Source organism: Chelon labrosus (assembly GCF_963514085.1).
Source record: "Chelon labrosus genome assembly, chromosome: 5".
In the NCBI taxonomy this organism is placed as follows: domain Eukaryota; kingdom Metazoa; phylum Chordata; class Actinopteri; order Mugiliformes; family Mugilidae; genus Chelon; species Chelon labrosus.
The window spans coordinates 25,990,387-26,011,105 of NC_140341.1; the positions used below are offsets into that span (position 1 = coordinate 25,990,387).

Below are 20,719 nucleotides of genomic sequence, written 5' to 3' on the forward strand. Positions count from 1 at the left end.
TAAAGGAACAGTATGTAAGAAATGTATTTCAATTAATCATAAAATGGCCCTGATATGTCACTAGACATGAAGAAATAATGTTCATTTCAAATACTTATATCACTGACAACAGTGGTCCGGCCAGGATATTGTCATTTAAAAGTGAAAGTTGCAGCCCTCAACTGATGTTGATGTTGTCATGTTGTGTTTTGGCCTGAGGCGCCACCCTCCACCTATCTACTAATCACAAAGTCAATAGAGTTTCGTCTTCCGGGTTGCCAGCTCTGCTCTAGTTACCACAGCTGCAGCTACGAACGTGTCGGATAAAACATGTATAACGTTACTAAACCTAAAAGACCTCGTTATGAATCCGAAATACGTCGTGACAAAGTCCGGAATGGCATGGAAGTGACCCTCGACTTTTGGATGCTATATTCTACCATGTTTGTTGGTATAGGCTAAAAGCCCCGTGCTTCCGTACATATAGACGGTGGATGTTCCATGGTCGCCCGTGCTAAATGCGTTCATAAAAAGCTTTATATCGCACCACTAGCAGGGTATGAAAACAATCTATGTTCCGACTGAAATGTGGTATTACAGTACATCTTTACGAAATATTTGGCTAATCGCCATTAGTAAAGTTTTGCGATACATAATTACTTCGCAAAACATCTCTCATGAAGCATAAACTTTATTAACAGAAAAAAAAAAACTTACTGTGTAGGACTCGTCACTTGCCATTGGAAGCTCCTTGTAGCAGCCTACGTTCCTGCTGGATCCTGCAGCTTAGCTGGCAACCTCGAGTCAGGGGGGAGGCTGAGGGGATACACCGTTCTACAGTATTTTGAAAGTGATTGCAGTACCAGTTTTGGACAGTTTTGGCCACAATCCTACATACTGTTCCTTTAACTGTGGCATCATAATGCTGTGGAAAAACTTTTTTTTTTTACATTCCTTCAAAGCCTACACTGGTTTTATGAGTCTGAACAGACACATTTGTTAATTTCAACTGCACCTTGACTAGTTGGAGAAGGTGAGGCTGGAATCCTCGTTTATGTCTATATCTGCTAACCCTCTTCTTCACTACATTTGGAAACACATTTCTGTTTTTTCTCTCCTTTAATGCCACATGTGCACAACATAAAAACAAAATTTGAACTCATGCATCATCAGTGTGCTACAACCGGCCAAACACTACTGATGGTACCAATAACAACAAACACCTAATTACTTTAATTTGCTTCATTTAAAGTGAAATATAATTAGCAGACTGTCTTACTTCTCTTTGTCCACTATAAAGCTGTTTTATTAGCAGAAATTATTATTGTACGCAGAACAACATACCTTTGCTACTGATAACATCACTTCCAAGGAGCAGTGAGATGAAATCAAATAAAATATAAGTAAGTGTAGGCTAGAGTCCAGGCTAGAGCTAGTGCTCTGAACACACAAATCATTTGGAGGCAGACACCAGGTGTGAAATGGCCGCTTTCAAAGAATACAGAGTATCTTTCAGCAGAGCTCTGGCTATTTATATCAAGGACTAATCCCCCTCCTTCCTTTGCTTCATTAGTTCATCCATTAGTGTGCTCAAACTTGAGTCTCTGGGGTGAATAGAGTTCATTTCTTTGGAGAGCCTGCCTTGCTACCCACTTCCTGCCTGTCTTTGTGGTGGAGCGGCTCTGTCCCATGCTGCAACCAAAAGACTACAACTGAAACCCAAATCATGCCAAAATAATAAAGGCAGACTAACATACGAACCATGTGAACATAAATAGCATGGTGTCTGCACTAGTGCTGGCAGACAATTTTAAATAAGGCTCCTTCACCTACCCCACACTTTTCTGGAGTGAGACAGAGCCAAGCTGTACTACTGGTTTATAATTCAGACAAGAGGATAATGATGCACTTTGGCTGCATCCTGTGATCATTCACATCACAAGTCCCCTTTGATTATGCAGCTCATTATGCACATGATGTGTGAGAAGTGTGTATATACTTATATACATGTGCACGGGGAAAGCTAGGGCATGTGCTCTGAACCCACATGGTCCATAACAGACAAAATCCTAATAAAAATAAATCAGATCTATTCTCTTTCCAAAAATAGAATAAACAGAGAGGGCCATTTATCCAAATAGACTATTAGTCTATATCCTTTTGTAAAAGCTTCTTTTAGCTTCTTGTCATGTCCTTTTGTAAACTCTCATGTATAATCATAATTTCATTGATTTTACCATTTTAACTGCACAATATTACTTTCGACCATGTCTGAGGGCAGCTAATTTCCCGCTTCTTTTCAGTGTGATTTTCAGGGATTAACTGAGATCCAGTGATTATGTAATGAAATACATACTAAAAGTCACATTTAATTACATTATAAAGCTTATCACAACCATTTGTGAGGATAAATTTGCCAATTATCATTTTATATGCACTCTACTTGTAAGGTAAGGTATCGTTGGCATGCTGAATCAGAATAGAGGGTGAGAATACTTACACACCTTTCCAACCTCATGAGCAATTAAGTGCTTCTTTCAAATGTGCAATTGTCAACAAATTTATTACCTTGATTACACTTATATGTAGAGAAAAATCCACAATATTATTGAATATTCATTAACACTGACCTTTCTAATGCCACTTTTAGAACAACACTTGATAGAACAAACTGAGAAAGGACATGCACATCTGAATAGAACAAGGCCAGGGCCTGGACCGAATCATAGCAAATAGTGAAAAAAGCAAGAAACAACCAACTCAACCTCACCAGGGCACTCTTCTTGATAGTATCTCTTATTTTTCTGGCAGTGGGACCAATATGCATTATTGTGTTGTAGATGTACAGATATTGATGCTGTTAGTATACCCTATAAAATGCATCTCCATACTATGAGATTTGATGATAATTTGTGTTCATATTTCATATACCTATTGCCCAGGACTTCCTGTTGAATCAGCTGCAGAAGGATGTGTACAGCCCATTATTTGTCAACTTTTCAGCTCAGACTACAGCAGCCCAGACGCAAAACATTATCATGTCCAAGTTAGATAAGCGACGCAAAGGCGTGTTCGGCCCTCCAGTGGGGAAGAAAATGGTACAGCAGCTTAATCATTATCATATTATGTTTGAACATCTTGTTTGTCATTGTTTTTGACTGCGTAACAAGGTTTTTCATCATCATACAGTATGTTATCTTGTTCCAAATATGCTAACATACATCATAATAGGTGGTGTTTGTGGATGATGTGAATATGCCAGCCAGGGAGGTTTATGGCGCCCAGCCTCCCGTGGAGCTGCTGCGCCAGTGGTTGGACCACTGGAACTGGTATGACATGAAGGACTGCTCCATGATCAACTTGGTGGATATCCAGATTATATGTGCGATGGGACCACCTGGTGAGTAGCAGTTGTAATGCCCTAAACTTTATTACAAACATCATTGACACATCAACATTACTGCACTTGATTAGTTGACAAGAAAAGTTTGCTGTTTTCTGTTTTTAGACTGAGCACTTATTCCTCCTGTCTCTTGTTCAAGTGCTGTTGAATCAGTGTCACTAAACACTCCCTGCTGTTTTGTACAGCTCCTTACTGCCTTAAGGTTTTTACAAATTGAATGTGTTTACAACTTCACTCCTCTACACTCCTCCACTACAATTACCAGTGTAAACACGAAAGCAGCCCTGTCCACTGAGGCAGCTGGCAGCGACAGCTGCAAAAGAAACACAGTGGGTGCCACTCTCAGGTGGCCGCACTACAACTAAATTTGCTGCTGGTGCCAAGTCAGACAGTTGTTTAGCTTTTTTAACTGCATGGCTGTGGCAAACGCTGAACCCAAACCAAGCAAAATGGTGGAGGAGCTTGATTTTACTGGTGTTATTAACTGTATTATACCTATTCAGTGGAGATAGATGCAATGGACTTGGTGTGACATTATCTTTAGAGTTGTCTTTCTGTGTTTATGGTATTACTTGGCTGAATAAGCTGTTGGTATGCCTATCTAAATGTGTGATTCTTACTGAGATCTGTGCTGTTTCCCATTGGGCCTTTGAAAATTGATAACACAAACATAACTCAACAGTAGAGCTAAGAGTAACACTTGCCTGAAAGCACTGCATAGAAAAGGTACCTTCAGTGGATGAACTTTATTGATTCAGGTGGCCTTGCAAGACATGAAGAGCTATAAAAGATGATAACACTATGAGACACAATTGGTTTCGGTGTTCTTGTGTGCTGTGACGCCGAGGCCTGGAAAATACTAAAATGATGAGGTTATTCATCTGAATTCACTTTGAACATGGGGCAATATGTAGCATGGCATCTCTGACAATCGCCCTAGGCTGCTGGGTCATCTTTGAATATACACTTCAATACACTTGTGTATGTAAATATAAATTTAAATATATGTAAAATAAACTGACCACCATGAAATAACAGGCTATTAAGTTGGAGTACCAGAATTACTGGTTGAAACATTTCTGTCAGATGTGTTATCTAATATTCAATATTCAAACTAATCCTGTTTACTCTTTCTGTTTTTTAGGTGGGGGTCGCAACCCGATCACTCCTCGGTATCTGCGCCACTTTAATATGATCACCATTAATGATTTTGATGAGAGGACAATGTATACAATCTTTTCAAGGATCATAGATTGGCATTTCACTATACGGTCAGTATAATCAATATATAACATATTATATTTAGAAGTGTACATAACCAAAAGTGTACATATCATCCACTAAGCTGCTCCAAGGTGCTGCCTGTTCTTCGTGAGCTACAGATTTTCAGTAATTATTGGCGTAAGATTAACTACTGAGTTGCTTTTAACGATAGAATGAAACGTAAATTATTACAAAGCAAAGATACCTGAAGCAGAAGTCAATAATATTGTACAAAGATTTAGGAGGATAAATGCCACTTATCATAAAATTATTCTATACATCAGTTTCAATAATAAGAGGATTAAAGGCTCTTCTTCATCGTCTCTTCTTGTACTTCATTATTGTTTACGTCAGAGATCACAAGTCCCGAAGCAATAAGATCTTTTGGACAGATTTCAAGTCAACCCAAGAGTGTATGCAAACAGATATACCACCTGCATGTTAAAAAGATGGATGGATTTTCTTGTCTGTAATTCTTTGTTGTAATAACTAAAGAGGTAATTACTACAGTAATTGACTATTGACTACATTACTATAGTCAATATAGTCTCTTATAATTACCTCTTTAGTTATTACAACAAAGAATTACAGACTCAATTTATTCAACTAAACTGTAGAAAGCAATCAGAATGTTGTCTGAACAGTGAATCTACCATTTTATCTACAGGTTTTCCTTCCCTAAGCCATTTGCAGCTTTGACCTCTCAGGTTGTCAATAGCACTATGTCAGTGTACCAAGAGGCCACCAAGAACCTGCTACCAACCCCGGCAAAGTCCCATTACTTGTTCAATCTACGTGATGTCTCCCGGGTTATCCAGGGCATCTGCTTGTCACGGCCAGAGACTGCAGATGAACCATCTGTCATCAAACGACTCTGGGCACATGAGGTATTGTTGACTTACCTGAGACCAATACAACCAAAGTAATCTTGGTAAAATAGAACAATCCTGAAAATGTGTAAGTGCATTACAATACATTTCCAGTTAAAGTGACTTCTGCTTCTCACTTGTTGTACGAACAGATTTTTGTGACATCCTGAATGTGTTGAGAGCTCTGTGTACTGTCCCTTGCATTTATTTCTAACTTCTGACTCATTCTGTAATGTTAATCCTCAGGTCCTGAGAGTATACTATGATCGTCTGGTCCATGACACAGACCGCTCCTGGCTAGTAAGTCATTTACAGGTTGTGGCTCAGAATCACATGAAGGAGGATTTCCATCAGCTCTTCCAGCATCTGGACCGGGATCACGATGGAACAGTTACTGAGGATGACTTGCGCAGCCTTATGTTTTGTGACTTCCATGACCCCAAGGGTGAGGACCGCAACTACCGTGAAGTACACGACCTAGAACAGCTCCGTCAAGTGGTAGAGTCACACCTGGAGGAGTATAACAACATCAGTAAAGCACCTATGAATCTGGTGCTCTTCCGTTTTGCCATCGAGCATGTATGCCGCATTTCCCGCATCCTCAAGCAGCCAAGTGGCCACGCCCTTCTGGTTGGTGTGGGTGGGAGCGGGCGTCAGTCTCTCACCAGGCTGGCTGCCCACATGGCTGAGGCAGAACTTTTCCAGGTGGAAATCTCCAAGACCTATGGAACCACTGAATGGCATGATGACCTGAAGCTAATCATGAGGAAGTCGACACAGGGTGAAGCTCATGCCGTGTTCCTCTTTACAGACACTCAGATCAAAATGGAGTCATTCCTGGAGGACATTGGTAATTTGCTCAACACTGGCGAGGTAAAGTGGATGGAAGTGAACATTGATAAATGATTTATCAGGTATCAGTGTGCATGGAAAGAATGATAGGTTGAGGTATGCAAAATAACATACAAATTTAGTGTGAAGATGGGTCAGTGAATGAAGGTTTGGATGAGAGGTTAGAAATTGTAATTGATGAACTGATGAATACATGGTTAGAGAAATGGATGTGGTTAAATGTTGATACAGAGAGAAAGAGTGTAACTTTATCATTTGGGTGTCTCTAGGTGCCTAACTTGTTTGCAGTTGACGAGAAGCAGGAAATCTGTGAGCGAATGCGTGTGCTGGACCGGCAACGTGACCGCGACAAACAGACAGATGGCAGCCTCTTGTCCCTGTTCAACATGTTTTTAGAGCGCTGTCGCACACAGCTGCATGTGGTGTTGGCCATGAGTCCCATTGGAGATGCATTTAGGGATCGCTTAAGACGTTTCCCTGCCCTCATTAACTGCTGCACCATTGACTGGTTCCAGGTGCGTGTCTACATGTTACAAATGTTCTGGTATGCTGTTTTGTGTGCCCATCAAAGAGTGTCTCCAGCTATTTACAATTAAATAGAGATTAAATAGTGCATTTTGATTACATTGGTAACAATAACATTACTAGTACATCATGACAGAGAATAAAAGGCACTGTAGGTCTGGCAATACAGGGGCATATTTCCTTCCTTGTTAGAGCTGGCCTGAGGATGCCCTGCAGGCTGTGGCCTGCCGCTTCCTGGAGGACGTTGAGATGACTGATGAGGCCCGAGAAGGCTGCATCAATATGTGCAAGAGCTTCCACACCTCAACCATTGATCTGTCAGTCCGATTTTTGAATGAGCTTCAGCGCCACAATTATGTCACCCCAACCTCATACCTGGAGCTTATTTCCACCTTCAAAGCATTGCTGAAGACAAAAAGAGCGTAAGTTCAGTATTTAGTGTATGTGTCCGAAATGAATTGTGATGGTTATTTTATGTTTTTGTTCGTCTTAGATTTTAGATGAAATTGGCTTTAGTTTTAAAATATTGAAATTAGAATTTGAGCCACATAAGTACTGATCGGGACATTGTAATTCAACGACCACAAAAATCCAATTTCAGTTTCCATATGTAATCATTTTCCTTAATTCTCTCTGTCTTTTGCCCAGTGAGGTGATGAAGCTGAAACGTCGCTATGAGGTGGGTCTCGAAAAGCTGGAGTCAGCAGCAGACCAAGTGGCTACCATGCAAGTTGAGCTAGAGGCTCTACAGCCACAGCTGCTTGTTGCTAGCAAAGAGGTAGATGAGATGATGGTGGTGATTGAACATGAATCTGTGGAGGTAGCTGAGACAGAGAAGGTGGTGAAAGAGGATGAGGCAGTAGCTAATGAACAAGCCATGGCTGCCAAGGCCATCAAGGACGAGTGTGATGCTGAATTGGCTGAAGCCATGCCAATCCTGGAGTCAGCCCTAGCTGCACTGAATACTCTGACCACTCAGGTAAAGTCACTCATATGCTTTTGTCTTAATGCGAGACAGTGCCCTTTTGAGCTGTCTGAAAGGCCACACGTATTGGTATAGAAGAATTAATAGTTTTTCAATATACAGGATATCACAGTGGTGAAGTCCATGAAAAGCCCACCCCCAGCTGTCAAGCTGGTTATGGAGACAATTTGCATTCTCAAAGGCCTCAAGCCGGATCGTGTGCCGGACCCCTCCGGCTCGGGTAAAAAAGTGGAAGACTATTGGGGACCAGCCAAAAAGCTTCTGGGAGACTTGAGGTTTCTCCAGAGCCTCCATGAGTACGATAAAGACAGCATCCCACCAAATCTTATGGCCATTATCCGCAATAAGTACATCACCAATCCAGATTTTGTACCTGAGAAGATTAGGACTGCATCCACTGCAGCGGAAGGCCTGTGTAAGTGGGTTTGTGCCATGGACAAATATGACAAGTAAGTAATTTCAGTAGGTAAGTTCTTCTCTTTTTTTGATGGTGAAAAGAGCTTTCCATCTGTCTTAGTGATTAACATGAAGTTTTGTTAGATTCAAAGGAATAATGATTTTTCTACCCCATGTGATTCATCTAACAGGCCAAATGCGAGGCAAGAATCATTTAAAGGGAAATATTTATATCATTATTTTAAAGGCTATGCGTATTTATAGATGCTAAGCTTTGACTTCCAATTTTTGCTCACAAAACTGGGTACTGTTTCCCAACAATTTAAACAATATCCAATTTCAAATCAAGCACTTCCCATACATAGTTTGTTTCTATAAGCCTCGTACTAAAATCATTAGATAAAATTTCATCACATTATATAATTTTTATCATCTGCTATATTTCAAAGCAATTCCCAATCAGGAAGTTAGAATATTTTATTAGTAAAAAAAAATAAAAAATAGTACACCTGCTGCTACTACTACTGCTCACACACTACATAGAATTGAATTCTGTTTATGTATTATTATTTCCTACCTTTTTATCTTCTTCTGTTAGAGTACAGTTGAGTATTTCTGTAGAGATGAACTATGGTTTAGGTCAAATTCTGTATAATGTTTTTAACAGTGGAATCACCATTAAGGGCGTCTGTGGCTTAGTGGGTAGATATGTAACTGTAAAGTGCTTTGAGTACTAATAGGTAGACACAAGATCATTCATTTACCATTATCCTGTGTGTTTGTTTGACTGTTGGTTCGCACAGATTTAGTTAAACCAACCTATCCAAGAATCTGCACTGATATATTACTTATCTTGTAATTGTAGGCTCATGGTATTATATGCTTCATGTGTCTTTCAGAGTGGCAAAGGTGGTAGCTCCAAAGAAGGAGAAGCTAGCTCAGGCTGAAGGGGAGCTGAGTGTGGCCATGGAGAGCTTGCAGAAAAAGCAGGCTGCCCTCAAAGAAGTCCAAGATAAGCTGGCAAAGCTTCAGGAGACTTTGGATGCTAATAAAAAGAAGAAAGCTGACCTGGAGAATCAGGTTTCCAATTATATTGCATAGCTGTGTGTATGAGGGGGAACATTTGAATTTTAATAGCTGTCAGCGTTTGTGGTTAGAAACTAACTTTCCCTGCACAGATCCGATCACTGGAATGTTTTTGCAGCCCGTGTTTACTAGCCAGATGTGTGCTGTATATAGGTAAATGTGGAGATGAAGAAGGGGATAACTATAGTCATTAAGTCTGGAAAAATAAAACAGACAGCCACCATTACTTTGTGACTGAATTAGATAAATGTGGTCACACATAACTTAGTTCTTTGTCCTGAGGAAACCAGAACATTGCAATTTTTTGCTTTCCTCTTCTGGTGTTGCCCTCCAGGTTGATATGTGCAGTAAGAAGCTGGAGCGTGCTGAGCAGCTGATTGGAGGCTTGGGTGGGGAGAAGACACGCTGGAGTGAAATGGCCTCCAATCTGGGAATACTCTACAATAACCTGACCGGGGACATCCTTATCTCAGCAGCCATAGTGGCTTACCTGGGCGCCTTCACCTCCAGCTACAGACAGGTACAGACACCTGAGGGAGCAGGTCCTACATTCACGGAAAATAGGTTGATGTTTGGAGTTTCTATTAACTGATGGTCTGTTTGTGTTGAGCTCACGGTCAAACCCTAGCACTTTTTCAAGATTATTCAGAGCTAAATGCTTGAGAGGGCTTTTGCGAAAAGTACTTCCTTCTCCTCTGTCTGGATTCATGTCTCCAAGACAACAGACAAAGGTCCTCTCTTAGACCTGTCCACATGCAAGGCCTCTGTCAAAAGATAATGAGTTAGTTAGTTTAATTGTCCATAATATGATAATGATAGTTTTCTTGGGACATTGTACATATATGTTACCTGTTTTTTTGTTTTGTGCAAATCTTTATGTTTTTGTGTACACTTGTAATGTTCATTAACATATGCTCTTTTTTTGTGGATTAGTGTATGTGTTTGTTTCTGTTCCTGTAAGGAATGAAAATTAAGTTATTACTAGTTATGCTCTTCTCACCAGGATCAGACAGAGGAGTGGATGAATTTTTGTAAGAGCAGAGAGATCCCATGTTCCTCCAACATGTCTCTCATGAACACGCTGGGCGACCCAGTAAAGATTCGCACTTGGACCATTGCTGGCCTGCCATCAGATAGCTTCTCCATCGACAACGGTATCATAATCTCGTAAGTACTGAAGCAAACCATACAGTGACACCAGTATTACTAAATTTTTTAGCATTTTATTGTCAAGCCTTTAACACAGTACCTATGTATGGGTTAAGAATCACATAATGACATGTACGGAAACAGAAAACTAACAGTGGCACTTTCACAGAAGCAGCACTTTGAAGGTGTCATACAGCTGCAAATTGTTTCTCAGAAAGAAACTAAATTACATTTTTTTAATGTAAAGAGCATTTTCTTACTCTGTGCATGAGTATTTTGATTGAAACTGCAGGTTTTTTGTTTTTTATGACACTCAGTGTGCATAAGGAATGTGTTACATTGTTTAAATGCAGTGCAGCTGCACATTTTGACAAATTATGTAGCAAGATCACAGTAGATTAACAGAATAATTACCAATCCCTAATTAAAACAGAGGCTACAACATAATATGCCTGGTTCAACTTTAAAGTTCTGTAAAGAAAAAGTAACAAGACAAGACATCTGCTTGTTTGTGTAAATGAAGATGCAGCATTGTTTTTTAATCACAATACCATGGGTCCTGGTGTGCTCTCCAACTGTGAGCTGTCTAACTGTGCTCAGAGTGAATTTTCACCCCTAAGCTGCTCTCTAAATCTCAGTTCTAGTCCTCCAATATCCCCCTGCTGTTATGATGTCTCACAGTTAACAGTTACAAGATCTTTCACTCTGACAATGCAGCACCATTTGATCACCCACCACTCTGTGTGTGCATTTGCAGCAACGCCAGGCGGTGGCCTCTGATGATCGATCCCCAAGGCCAGGCCAACAAGTGGGTGAAAAACATGGAGAAACCCAATAGCCTTCATATTATTAAACTGAGTGATGCTGACTTTGTACGCACTCTGGAGAACTGCATCCAGTTTGGCACCCCAGGTAAGCATTGTGATCTTGCTTCTGCTGTTGCTGCCTAGTCGGTGTGTGCCTCACCCATATTGGTGCTGTTTCTTTCCCTGCCTGTTGAGGTCAGTCTTTACCACAGAAACGAATTGGTGCTGCATAAAGATTGCTCCTTTGTTCTCCATTCTGCAGTGGAGAGAATTGAAATAAGCTATATTCTGATTGAGGCGTTCCAGTGAGCCTTTATTTATGGCTATTGCACCATTAGTATTTAAAACTATTGTAAACCATACAAAAGCTAAGGAGAAATCAGTTATATAGTCTGCACTTACATTTATCCTGCCCTGTATTAGGGACAAATTGACATGTGTGGGCAGATGTGACTATTTTGTCCAGTTTTTATTTTTTGTGCGTCTTTTTTTTATTTAGCCTGTAGCCTTGAAGTGGAACAGCATTCAATCCCTAGTGCATATTCTATGTGGATGTGACATTTTGGTCCGCTAGCTTTCAGTATATATTCTATCATCTCTTTACAAAACCAAACAGCATAAAAAAAGCTCAAAATACTTGTACTTGTGTCTTCTCATAGGAGTTAGGGGGCATAAGCGATAACATCAAGGAAGAGTTAGAAACAGAGACAGCTATACTGCCATTAAAAAGACATCTAAATAATGACTTGACTCAGCCAGCCATTGGGTCTTTGCTTACTGGCAGACTAACAGTTCAGAGAGTGGCTTGTCCTTGTAGGGTGCAAAATAGTCCCCAGAGGGTACAGTTTCATAGCCTGCTTTCTTATTTTACAGTTTTACAATTTCTTGCTGTTTGTACTGCAGCCAGTAATCCAGATGATGTAGTACTACTCTTGTATTTAGCATGGCCAAACTGGGCTTCCTTTGACAAAACTCAGACTAGACATATATATATTTTTTTTATATTAAATAATGTAAAGTATTGTTTTATCTACTGAAATATTAGCAGCACTGATGTGTGCAGTGGGACAGAATGACACTCCTGACATCTTTAGAAATGGTTGACCTGATTTGATAAGCTTCATCAGCTATCACAACTGGAAGAAAAACATAAAAACATTAAAAAGTTACCTTATGAAGGCATAATGTAAATTATAGATATGCTAATGTTCTTAACATGAAAATAACATTATCATACTTAATGTGAAAACACATTAAAAATGATGCTGTGGGATTAAGGCATTTGCTACTGGTAATGTTTTACATGCTTCACTGATTTCTTGGAACTGCATGTGAATTTATCTGTCCACAAAGTTTCTTGGGCCGCAGGGGAAGTTTATTATTGAATTCTAATCACAGAGTACTCAAAGAGGGTGTGGGGTTAGCCTTAATTCACTGTGTAGCTTATAATATATAGCTGCTGTAGCAATGCCATGCTATAGTTTCTTTATAGTTAGGAGAGTTTAACTACGTCTCCAGTAGAATTTAATTTAAATAACATTTTTCAAGCTCGTTTTAAACTGCTGCCAGAGCCAGGACGATGGTCACTGTGGCATAAAGTGGGAAGCCTACATGAAGTAAATGCTGCATGAAATAAGTAAAGTAGCAAGCTTTGATACAATGATGTATAATACATTCAAATAACAAAAACACATTATTAGATCAGTGGTACATCAGATCAGAGATTAACCCATTTAGGCCTAAAACGCCTGCTAAAAAAGGCCTTTTTATGCCTAAATACTCTTCTGTAAACCCCCTCTCAAAACCTGAGGTTTTTCAGAACAATATGTCAAAATATGTCAATGCTTACTAAAACCTTAATTTCTCAGAATGACACAGACGCGTTTGCCGGCCTTAATGGTAACTACGCACAGATGCGTGATCCGGTCTGAATGGGTTAAATCAAATATAACAACAATTAAATTATAATAATAATAAGCTGGTTGAAAAAACATTTAATATTAAGTATTTAAATTGGTCTGTTTTAAAGTCTGATTTATATACAGATATACTCGCTAAACTAACGCTATCTGGAAGTTTTCCAACACTGAGAATTCAGCAGAGTAAAAACATATTTGCCCTTTATTAACCCTGGTCTCTGGACTAGCTGATCTGCCAAACTGGCAAACTGGTGCTCTAAAACGGATTGGAAACCAGTGCAAGGACATGATTAAGGTTTTCTGGGAATACCACTTTGTCTTGAGTTGCAGTCTGACTGCACAATTCAGAGCTATCTGGAGTTGTGCGATGGCTCATCTGATGAGACAGTAGCATTGGCTAACAGCAGAATCTTCCTCTTTCAGTACTCCTGGAGAATGTTGGTGAGGAGCTAGACCCCATTCTGGAGCCTCTTCTGCTTAGACAGACCTTTAAACAGGGTGGTGCCATGTGTATCCGTCTGGGTGATTCTACTATTGAATATGCTCCTGACTTTCGTTTCTACATCACTACAAAGCTACGCAACCCTCACTACCTGCCTGAGACCTCTGTCAAGGTACTGTAGATGGAAATTGTATGTTACCATTTTTAATAACCCATGTTTACCAGTGTACTTTGGAAAAGTAGAATAATTTTAATTAAAACTGTTTCAGTGCTGTGTTTTGTTATAAGAGCCCGTCACTAATTTCACTTTTCAGCTTGATACGGTTTAATAAAAGACAACACGAGCATCACTAGTGCTGTCTTTGAGTGCATATCAATGCCAAAGCTACTGTAAATTAGCTTTGTTGTATTCATTCACTAACACACAAATATGATTGTGTGTAAGTGATTTAAAAAGTCTGGTAAGTCCCACTGCCGCAAGCCTTATTCACACCCTCACCACATGCAAACACACTCAAATAGATATGCACTCACGCACACCTTTTGACAGAGAAAAGTCATAAAGCGTAGCATAGCAAATCCCGACAATAACCATACACCAGCGTTGTTTGCAGCAGGTGTCGGTGTTGTTGTAATGAGCCTTGTGGGTTCTTCCATGCCTTTTCTACCAACCCCTTCCACGCAGATGGCACCAGTAACCTCCAATCCTACCACAGCCAAGGATAGATGTCTCTTCCACAATAGAAATTCTGCCAACATAATAATGAAATATAGGCACTCACAAGAACCGACACAGACATCTGCATTTAATTTTAAATTTAGGATCAAACAATTGCTGTGCCATCTAGAATTTTATCATTGAACTGTAAACTTATGTGGGGCAATGTATTTTCTCTTTGCACTATGCAAGCTGTACATTGTTACAGACCATTTTAATGTGGCAGAGTTCATTAAGCTAAGTTCAGTCAGTGAAATTATGCCAGTCTTCACAGCTGAGGATTTCGGATTTGACTTTCTGATTTAATAGCGAATCGTTTGCGGTCTGTTTTTTTCTAATGACAGATAAGCACTGCCTTACCTTTTGATATTGCATCATACCATTTAAATGACTGCGCTTTTTTACCTCAACACAATGAATCGTTGTTCACAGATATCATCTTCCCAAAGAACCCCTCCCCAACTGACAAAAAATAAGAAAAAAAAGATTCCAAGAAAAGGAGCATTAAAGGAAATTGCATTACAGAGAGGCAAGGGGTTGGAAAGCATTACCGAAGATCACATTTCAAGCATCTATTTGCAGGGGCTCGGCTCTTTATGGGCAGCTATTAGATTGATGCAACTCATTTTTCACAACTGGCTCAATTCTTCTTTTTTCATTTTTGCTTAAGTCTTTTTTTTGCGTACAGTGCAGTACACTATGATGCTTCCATTATTCCCATTAAACCCTATTTGAAATGCAGTAGTTCCAAGTACAAGAGGGTGAGCCGCTAGAAAACCAACCGTTAAGGAGCTCAAGGGACTAAGGGAAGCAAAGAAGGAGGGTGTATGTGTGATAAGGACAAACTGGAGATTTATATGGGCTCTGAGTCTTTACCACCAGCTGAGTGGGTCCACAGCATCAATAGAAATGGAATTAGGCCCCAGAGAAGTGCACTCGTTTATTAGGGCGGAGAGTAGATAGCAGATATAGGCTTTTAACCTCTGGGTAAGTGCAAAGCAGGATGACTACAGCTGTGGTAAAAGACGCTCCTTCACTCTGAGCAGCAACACCTTTTTACAGAAAAGAAAAAAAAGTAAATACATCCTATCTGTACTTTGCCAAGGCTGGAGTGGTTATTGGAATTGATTGGCAAGGAGGTTAGTGAGTAGAACAGCAGCAGTAGAACAGAAGCCAAAATGATCAACTCTACACTATAAGTACTTTGCTTTAATGACTGAGAGCAAGGGTGGCCCAAGACAACCTTACCCATACACACACACACACATAGAGCTCATTTATACATAGGTATGTTGGTATACTGTGAGTATGTTCTCTGTTGTGTAGGTGACCCTGCTAAATTTCATGATAACCCCAGAGGGCATCCAAGACCAGCTGCTGGGCATTGTGGTGGCTCGGGAGAGGCCTGACCTAGAAGAAGAAAAACAAGCTCTCATCCTTCAAGGAGCAGAGAACAAAAGGTACAGTAACACAACCAATACCCAGGTCAGAGTATTTAATCCAAATCAATAAAATGTGAAAAAATGTTTAATTGGGTTTGCATTTTTGTCAGACAACTGAAGGAGATTGAGGACAAAATCTTAGAGGTGCTGTCTTCCTCTGAGGGGAACATTCTGGAGGATGAGACAGCCGTCAAGATTCTCTCCTGCTCCAAGGTGCTAGCCAATGAAATCACAGAGAAGCAGGCTGTCGCTGAGGTGACAGAGCAGAAGATTGATCAAACCCGCATGGGCTACACACCCATTGCCAAGCATTCTGCCATCTTGTTCTTCGCCATTGCTGACTTGGCTAACATTGAACCTATGTACCAATACTCCCTCACCTGGTTTATTAACCTCTTCATCAGCTCCATTGACAGCTCAGACAAGAGTGAGGACTTGGAGCAGAGGTAAGCATGCCTGACTAATGTACTAGTAAAATACAAATTCCTACAAGTCACTTATTAAAGTCACCAAACCACTGCTTTAATGTTACTTTCCAATACTAGTAATAGTGCGTGAATGAGTTTGTGAGTTCTGTTTGGATTTCCGCTGCACTAAACAAGATGATTAAATTGCTAGCGTTTGTACTGTATATTTCTTCAGACTACAGATCCTGAGAGACCACTTTACCTACACACTCTATGTCAATGTGTGTCGCTCCCTGTTTGAGAAGGATAAACTGCTCTTTTCCTTCTGCCTCAATGTCAGTCTGCTCATGCACAACCAGCTGGTAGGACAATACACACCCCTGCACACATTTGAAACACAAGCCATAGATGAGAACATATCCAATATTGTTTTTTGGTTTCTTAGTAAGTGATTAGCTAATCAGACACAATGGTTTGTGTCATTATTCTGAATCAGTCGTCTCAATGATTGCTTTAGTTTATTTGTGTCTTTTTTTCAATTTGCATAAAAATTGTTATCCAGAGATAATCCCCAAAATTGTCATCCATCAACTATTTAATCAATTCTGGTCATTCCACAACTGGGTAAACACTTCACAAGCTGCATCGTACTAATTGATGTTTTAGGTGGATGAGGGGGAGTGGCGCTTCCTTCTAACGGGTGGTGTTGGCCTGGATAACCCCCACTCAAATCCATGCACCTGGCTCCCAAAGAAGTCTTGGGATGAGATATGCCGCTTGGATGAGATGGAAAGTTTCAGAGGTCTGCGTCATGACCTGACTCACCTCAGAAATGAATGGAAAGGAGTCTACGATAGCCCAGTGAGTTGCATCAAGCTGACTTATTTTTTATTAAAAATAAATAAATAAATACTTAACAGAACTAGTCAAAAAATGTGAAAAGCCTGCTTAAGGTGCAAGTTTAATCAGTGTATACATTATTAGGCTGGTGCCTTAATGTGGCAACTGTATTGACTTTCAGCTGTAAATATGGTTGTAGTTAGCAGTTGGCTCACATATGGCATGACAAGCTGTTGTGTATGTGCAGGCATGTGGACGTATACTGAGACCAAGAAGGTTAGTTTTGAGAAGACATCTCTGCATCTCCAAAATATTGGTGAAAATTAAGGATGAATTATGTATTGTTCTTCCCCTTCACTTGATCTTAAAAACTAAATAATACACTACAAATAGGGAAGCAGTAGGATATTTTATTTAATTTTTTTTGCTTATGAATCTCAATCTGTATTTTCTTATTGGTAAAATGATAGAGTATGAGGTTATATATTATAGAAATGGTAAGTCACATAAATATATAGTTTTATAAACTAAGGAGTAGTGCAGGCAATTAGCACAAGACCCACTGGCCAGCTTCTGCACATGCTGAAGCTCAGCAGGGTAGCTCAGATGGACCCTGGAATACCGATAAAGCTCCTTCTTCCATCTTCTCTACATAATGTAGTACTATGACTGAATATGCCACAGCCTCTTCACAGCTTCATACACCAACGTACATGTTGGGGGGGGGGGTCTCTGTGGATTAGGCTTGTTTCAGTGCATCCCACAGATACTTGATCAGTTTGGGATCTAGTGCATTTGGAGGCCAGGTCAACACCTTGTGCCGTTTATCATGTTTTTTGAGTTGTTCCTAAACTGTTTTTGTGTGTGAGCCCTTATCCGGCTGCATCCTGTTGGGGATGGCTGTTGCCATCAAGGAGTGTCATTGCTATGGTTTGGGGGTGGGTGGTCTGGTCTAGGTGGGCGGTACATGTCTAAGTAACATCCACATGAATGAAAGGTCCAAAGGTTTCCCAGCAAAACATTAACACTGAATGGTCAATATTACTGTCAATATCAATATCATCAAGTTATGCCTGACTGGTGTATTTTTTAATTGATCATACAGTACGCTACCTTCTTTGTACTGTGTGTGAATTCGCATATATTGCTTTTCAGCCCTGAATCAGTGACTATAAGGTGTGTTTGTGTTATCTTCTTATTTTTAGTTATTATTTTTTTCACATGAAATTACCAAGTTTTGTTGGTTTAAATGTAATGTAGCAGAGACAATGGAAATACAGAGAAAAGAAAGTGGGAGAGGAGAATAATTTGCCTGTTAAGTGTAGATGATGCACATAGACACTCCATCTTTGAATTCTAAAGAGTCCAAAACTGAAGTTTTATCTAATTAAATCTATTCAGTCCCCGTTGTGCTAGTCACATCTATGCAATCTAGATACCAGAACAGCTGTTTAATCAGTGTGGGGTGATCACAAACTCGTGTGCACCATGCATGCTTGTCTCTTTGCTGTCGCATCCACATACACACACACACACCGTCTTTGATTTATAATCAACAGAATCAGCCACAACACTTCTGTCTAATTAAATGTAGTTTGTTCCAGTTGTAGAATTCACATTTATTCAATCTTGATGCAAGAACAGCTGTTCAATCAAGCACGCTTGCACTCAGACTCACACACGCTAACACACCTCTGTTCACACAGAAAATCCCCAGGAGACCCTAAATAGGTGTATCTGTCTCAAAGCACCTGCCAACACACATAGCCAGAAGTCTCTTGGCAAATAGCCTGGGGGAAATAATTCTTAAAGTTCCCGCTACCTTTGCTCACTTCCTCTGGTACACTTGTCCCACATATTAATCAAACATTTTGCTGTGACCCAGTACCCAGTGCATTTTTATTCTGTTCTGCCACCTCTCCTTCCCCTTGTTCCTTTTCCTCTGCATTTCCTTTTTCATGTGTAGCTCTCTCCTGGCATTACTCTCCTCATTCCCATTCACATCACAGATTGTCTGTGTTTGTGCTTAATTACATTTCTTAATCTTGCTTCTCCAAAAAATGTATTTAGCACCATGTTTCTTTAAGATAACCTTGATAAAGGGGCATGCCTTTTTACATGCCTTTATTCCAAACCACACTGAAATGTGTAGAGTTTGAAGAAATTTCTGTTTATGCATGGTCTGAATTCAAAACATGTTGTGAATATTTGCAGAACCCCCATCAGACTCCTTTCCCTGGTGTGTGGCAGGAGAGGCTGAGCAAGTTTCAGAAAATGCTGGTGATCCGTTGTCTCAGACCAGATAAGGTCAGCTCATGTGAGGAAAGTCTGTTAAAATTGTCTGTACTTAAATTAAGCGTAATCAACATGTTTCATTAATTTCTCTTCCAGATTATTCCCATGGTACAAGAGTATGTTTCAGACCATTTGGGCCGTCCCTTTATTGAAGCACCACCCTTCAACCTAAGTACGGCCTTTGTTGATAGTTACTGCTGTGCTCCCCTCATCTTCATCCTCTCCCCCGGCTCAGACCCCATGGCTGCTTTGCTGAAGTTTGGAGATGAAAAGGTACAAAGGCATCTGGAATATTTGGCAGCTTTGAAGCCTGCTGTGTGTACAAACTCAAAAAAAAGAGAAACGAATCCTCTTGATTTACTAGGTTCCCACATAGGTCTTAAAAGCACAGACAATTTCTTGGCACCTACCAAGGTATAAAACAGCTACAGTACATAACTGGGTGTCTCCGTGTGTGTGTGTGTGTGTGTGTGTGCACTGCTGTTCTTATCCCACAGGGCTTTACTGGTAACAAGCTGACCTCCCTCTCTCTGGGCCAAGGCCAGGGTCCGATTGCTATGCGTATGATTCAGACAGGCATTAAAGAAGGCACTTGGGTCGTTCTACAGAACTGCCACTTGGCTACTTCATGGATGTCAACACTGGAGAGAGTTTGTGAGGTCAGAACACACATGTATAGACACACACATCTACACATAGCTTCTGTAGAGGAAATAATACTAATACATTTCATCTAACATATGGATGTATTTACTCATTTGTGACCATTGTGACTGTGAGCAGGGGCTGAACCCAGATACCACCCACCCAGACTTCAGACTGTGGTTGACCAGCTACCCATCCCCTACTTTCCCTGTGGCGGTGCTCCAGAATGGAGTGAAGATGACCAATGAGGCTCCTAAGGGCCTTCGCGCCAACATTGCACGCTCCTTCTTAATGGACCCCATTTCTGACCCAGAATTTTTTGGCAGCTGTAGCAAGCCGGTCAGTATGTGTACATGACTGTGTGTATGTCTAGGTGGCTTGTTATGCATATCTACCATGCTTGCAAGAGTGGGTGCATTTTAGATTGTGTGTTTTTTAACAGGTAAAGTACCAAAGAAACAAATTTATCTTAGCCCATTCCCTCCATCTGTGCTTATCCATCTCTCAGGCTGTGTTCAAGAAGCTGCTCTATGGCCTGTGTTTCTTCCACGCTCTGACCCAGGAGAGAAGAAAGTTTGGACCTTTAGGCTGGAACATTCCATATGAGTTCAATGAGACTGACCTCCGAATCTCTGTACAGCAGCTACACATGTTCCTGGAACAGTACCAGGTAACTTTTCCTTTTGTGAATGATTTTA

General features: G+C 40.4%; 1 protein-coding gene across 1 annotated transcript in view; it reads left to right on the plus strand.

The window, feature by feature from the left end:
• The window catches only part of dnah7 (dynein, axonemal, heavy chain 7), a gene marked incomplete at its 5' end in the record, with an annotated part of 66,691 nt that overhangs the window by 34,281 nt on the left and 11,691 nt on the right, over positions 1–20,719 (plus strand). Inside the window, 23 exons of the mRNA XM_084545519.1 lie at positions 2,922–3,077; positions 3,211–3,379; positions 4,527–4,653; positions 5,313–5,532; positions 5,761–6,387; positions 6,636–6,881; positions 7,084–7,313; positions 7,540–7,870; positions 7,979–8,325; positions 9,172–9,352; positions 9,693–9,878; positions 10,362–10,525; positions 11,265–11,419; positions 13,656–13,846; positions 15,719–15,852; positions 15,945–16,280; positions 16,477–16,603; positions 16,908–17,102; positions 19,296–19,388; positions 19,473–19,649; positions 19,874–20,035; positions 20,160–20,360; positions 20,530–20,691. Coding sequence (XP_084401645.1) covers positions 2,922–3,077; positions 3,211–3,379; positions 4,527–4,653; positions 5,313–5,532; positions 5,761–6,387; positions 6,636–6,881; positions 7,084–7,313; positions 7,540–7,870; positions 7,979–8,325; positions 9,172–9,352; positions 9,693–9,878; positions 10,362–10,525; positions 11,265–11,419; positions 13,656–13,846; positions 15,719–15,852; positions 15,945–16,280; positions 16,477–16,603; positions 16,908–17,102; positions 19,296–19,388; positions 19,473–19,649; positions 19,874–20,035; positions 20,160–20,360; positions 20,530–20,691 — 4,917 coding nt within the window. The remainder of the gene's footprint in view (positions 1–2,921; positions 3,078–3,210; positions 3,380–4,526; positions 4,654–5,312; positions 5,533–5,760; positions 6,388–6,635; positions 6,882–7,083; positions 7,314–7,539; positions 7,871–7,978; positions 8,326–9,171; positions 9,353–9,692; positions 9,879–10,361; positions 10,526–11,264; positions 11,420–13,655; positions 13,847–15,718; positions 15,853–15,944; positions 16,281–16,476; positions 16,604–16,907; positions 17,103–19,295; positions 19,389–19,472; positions 19,650–19,873; positions 20,036–20,159; positions 20,361–20,529; positions 20,692–20,719) is intronic.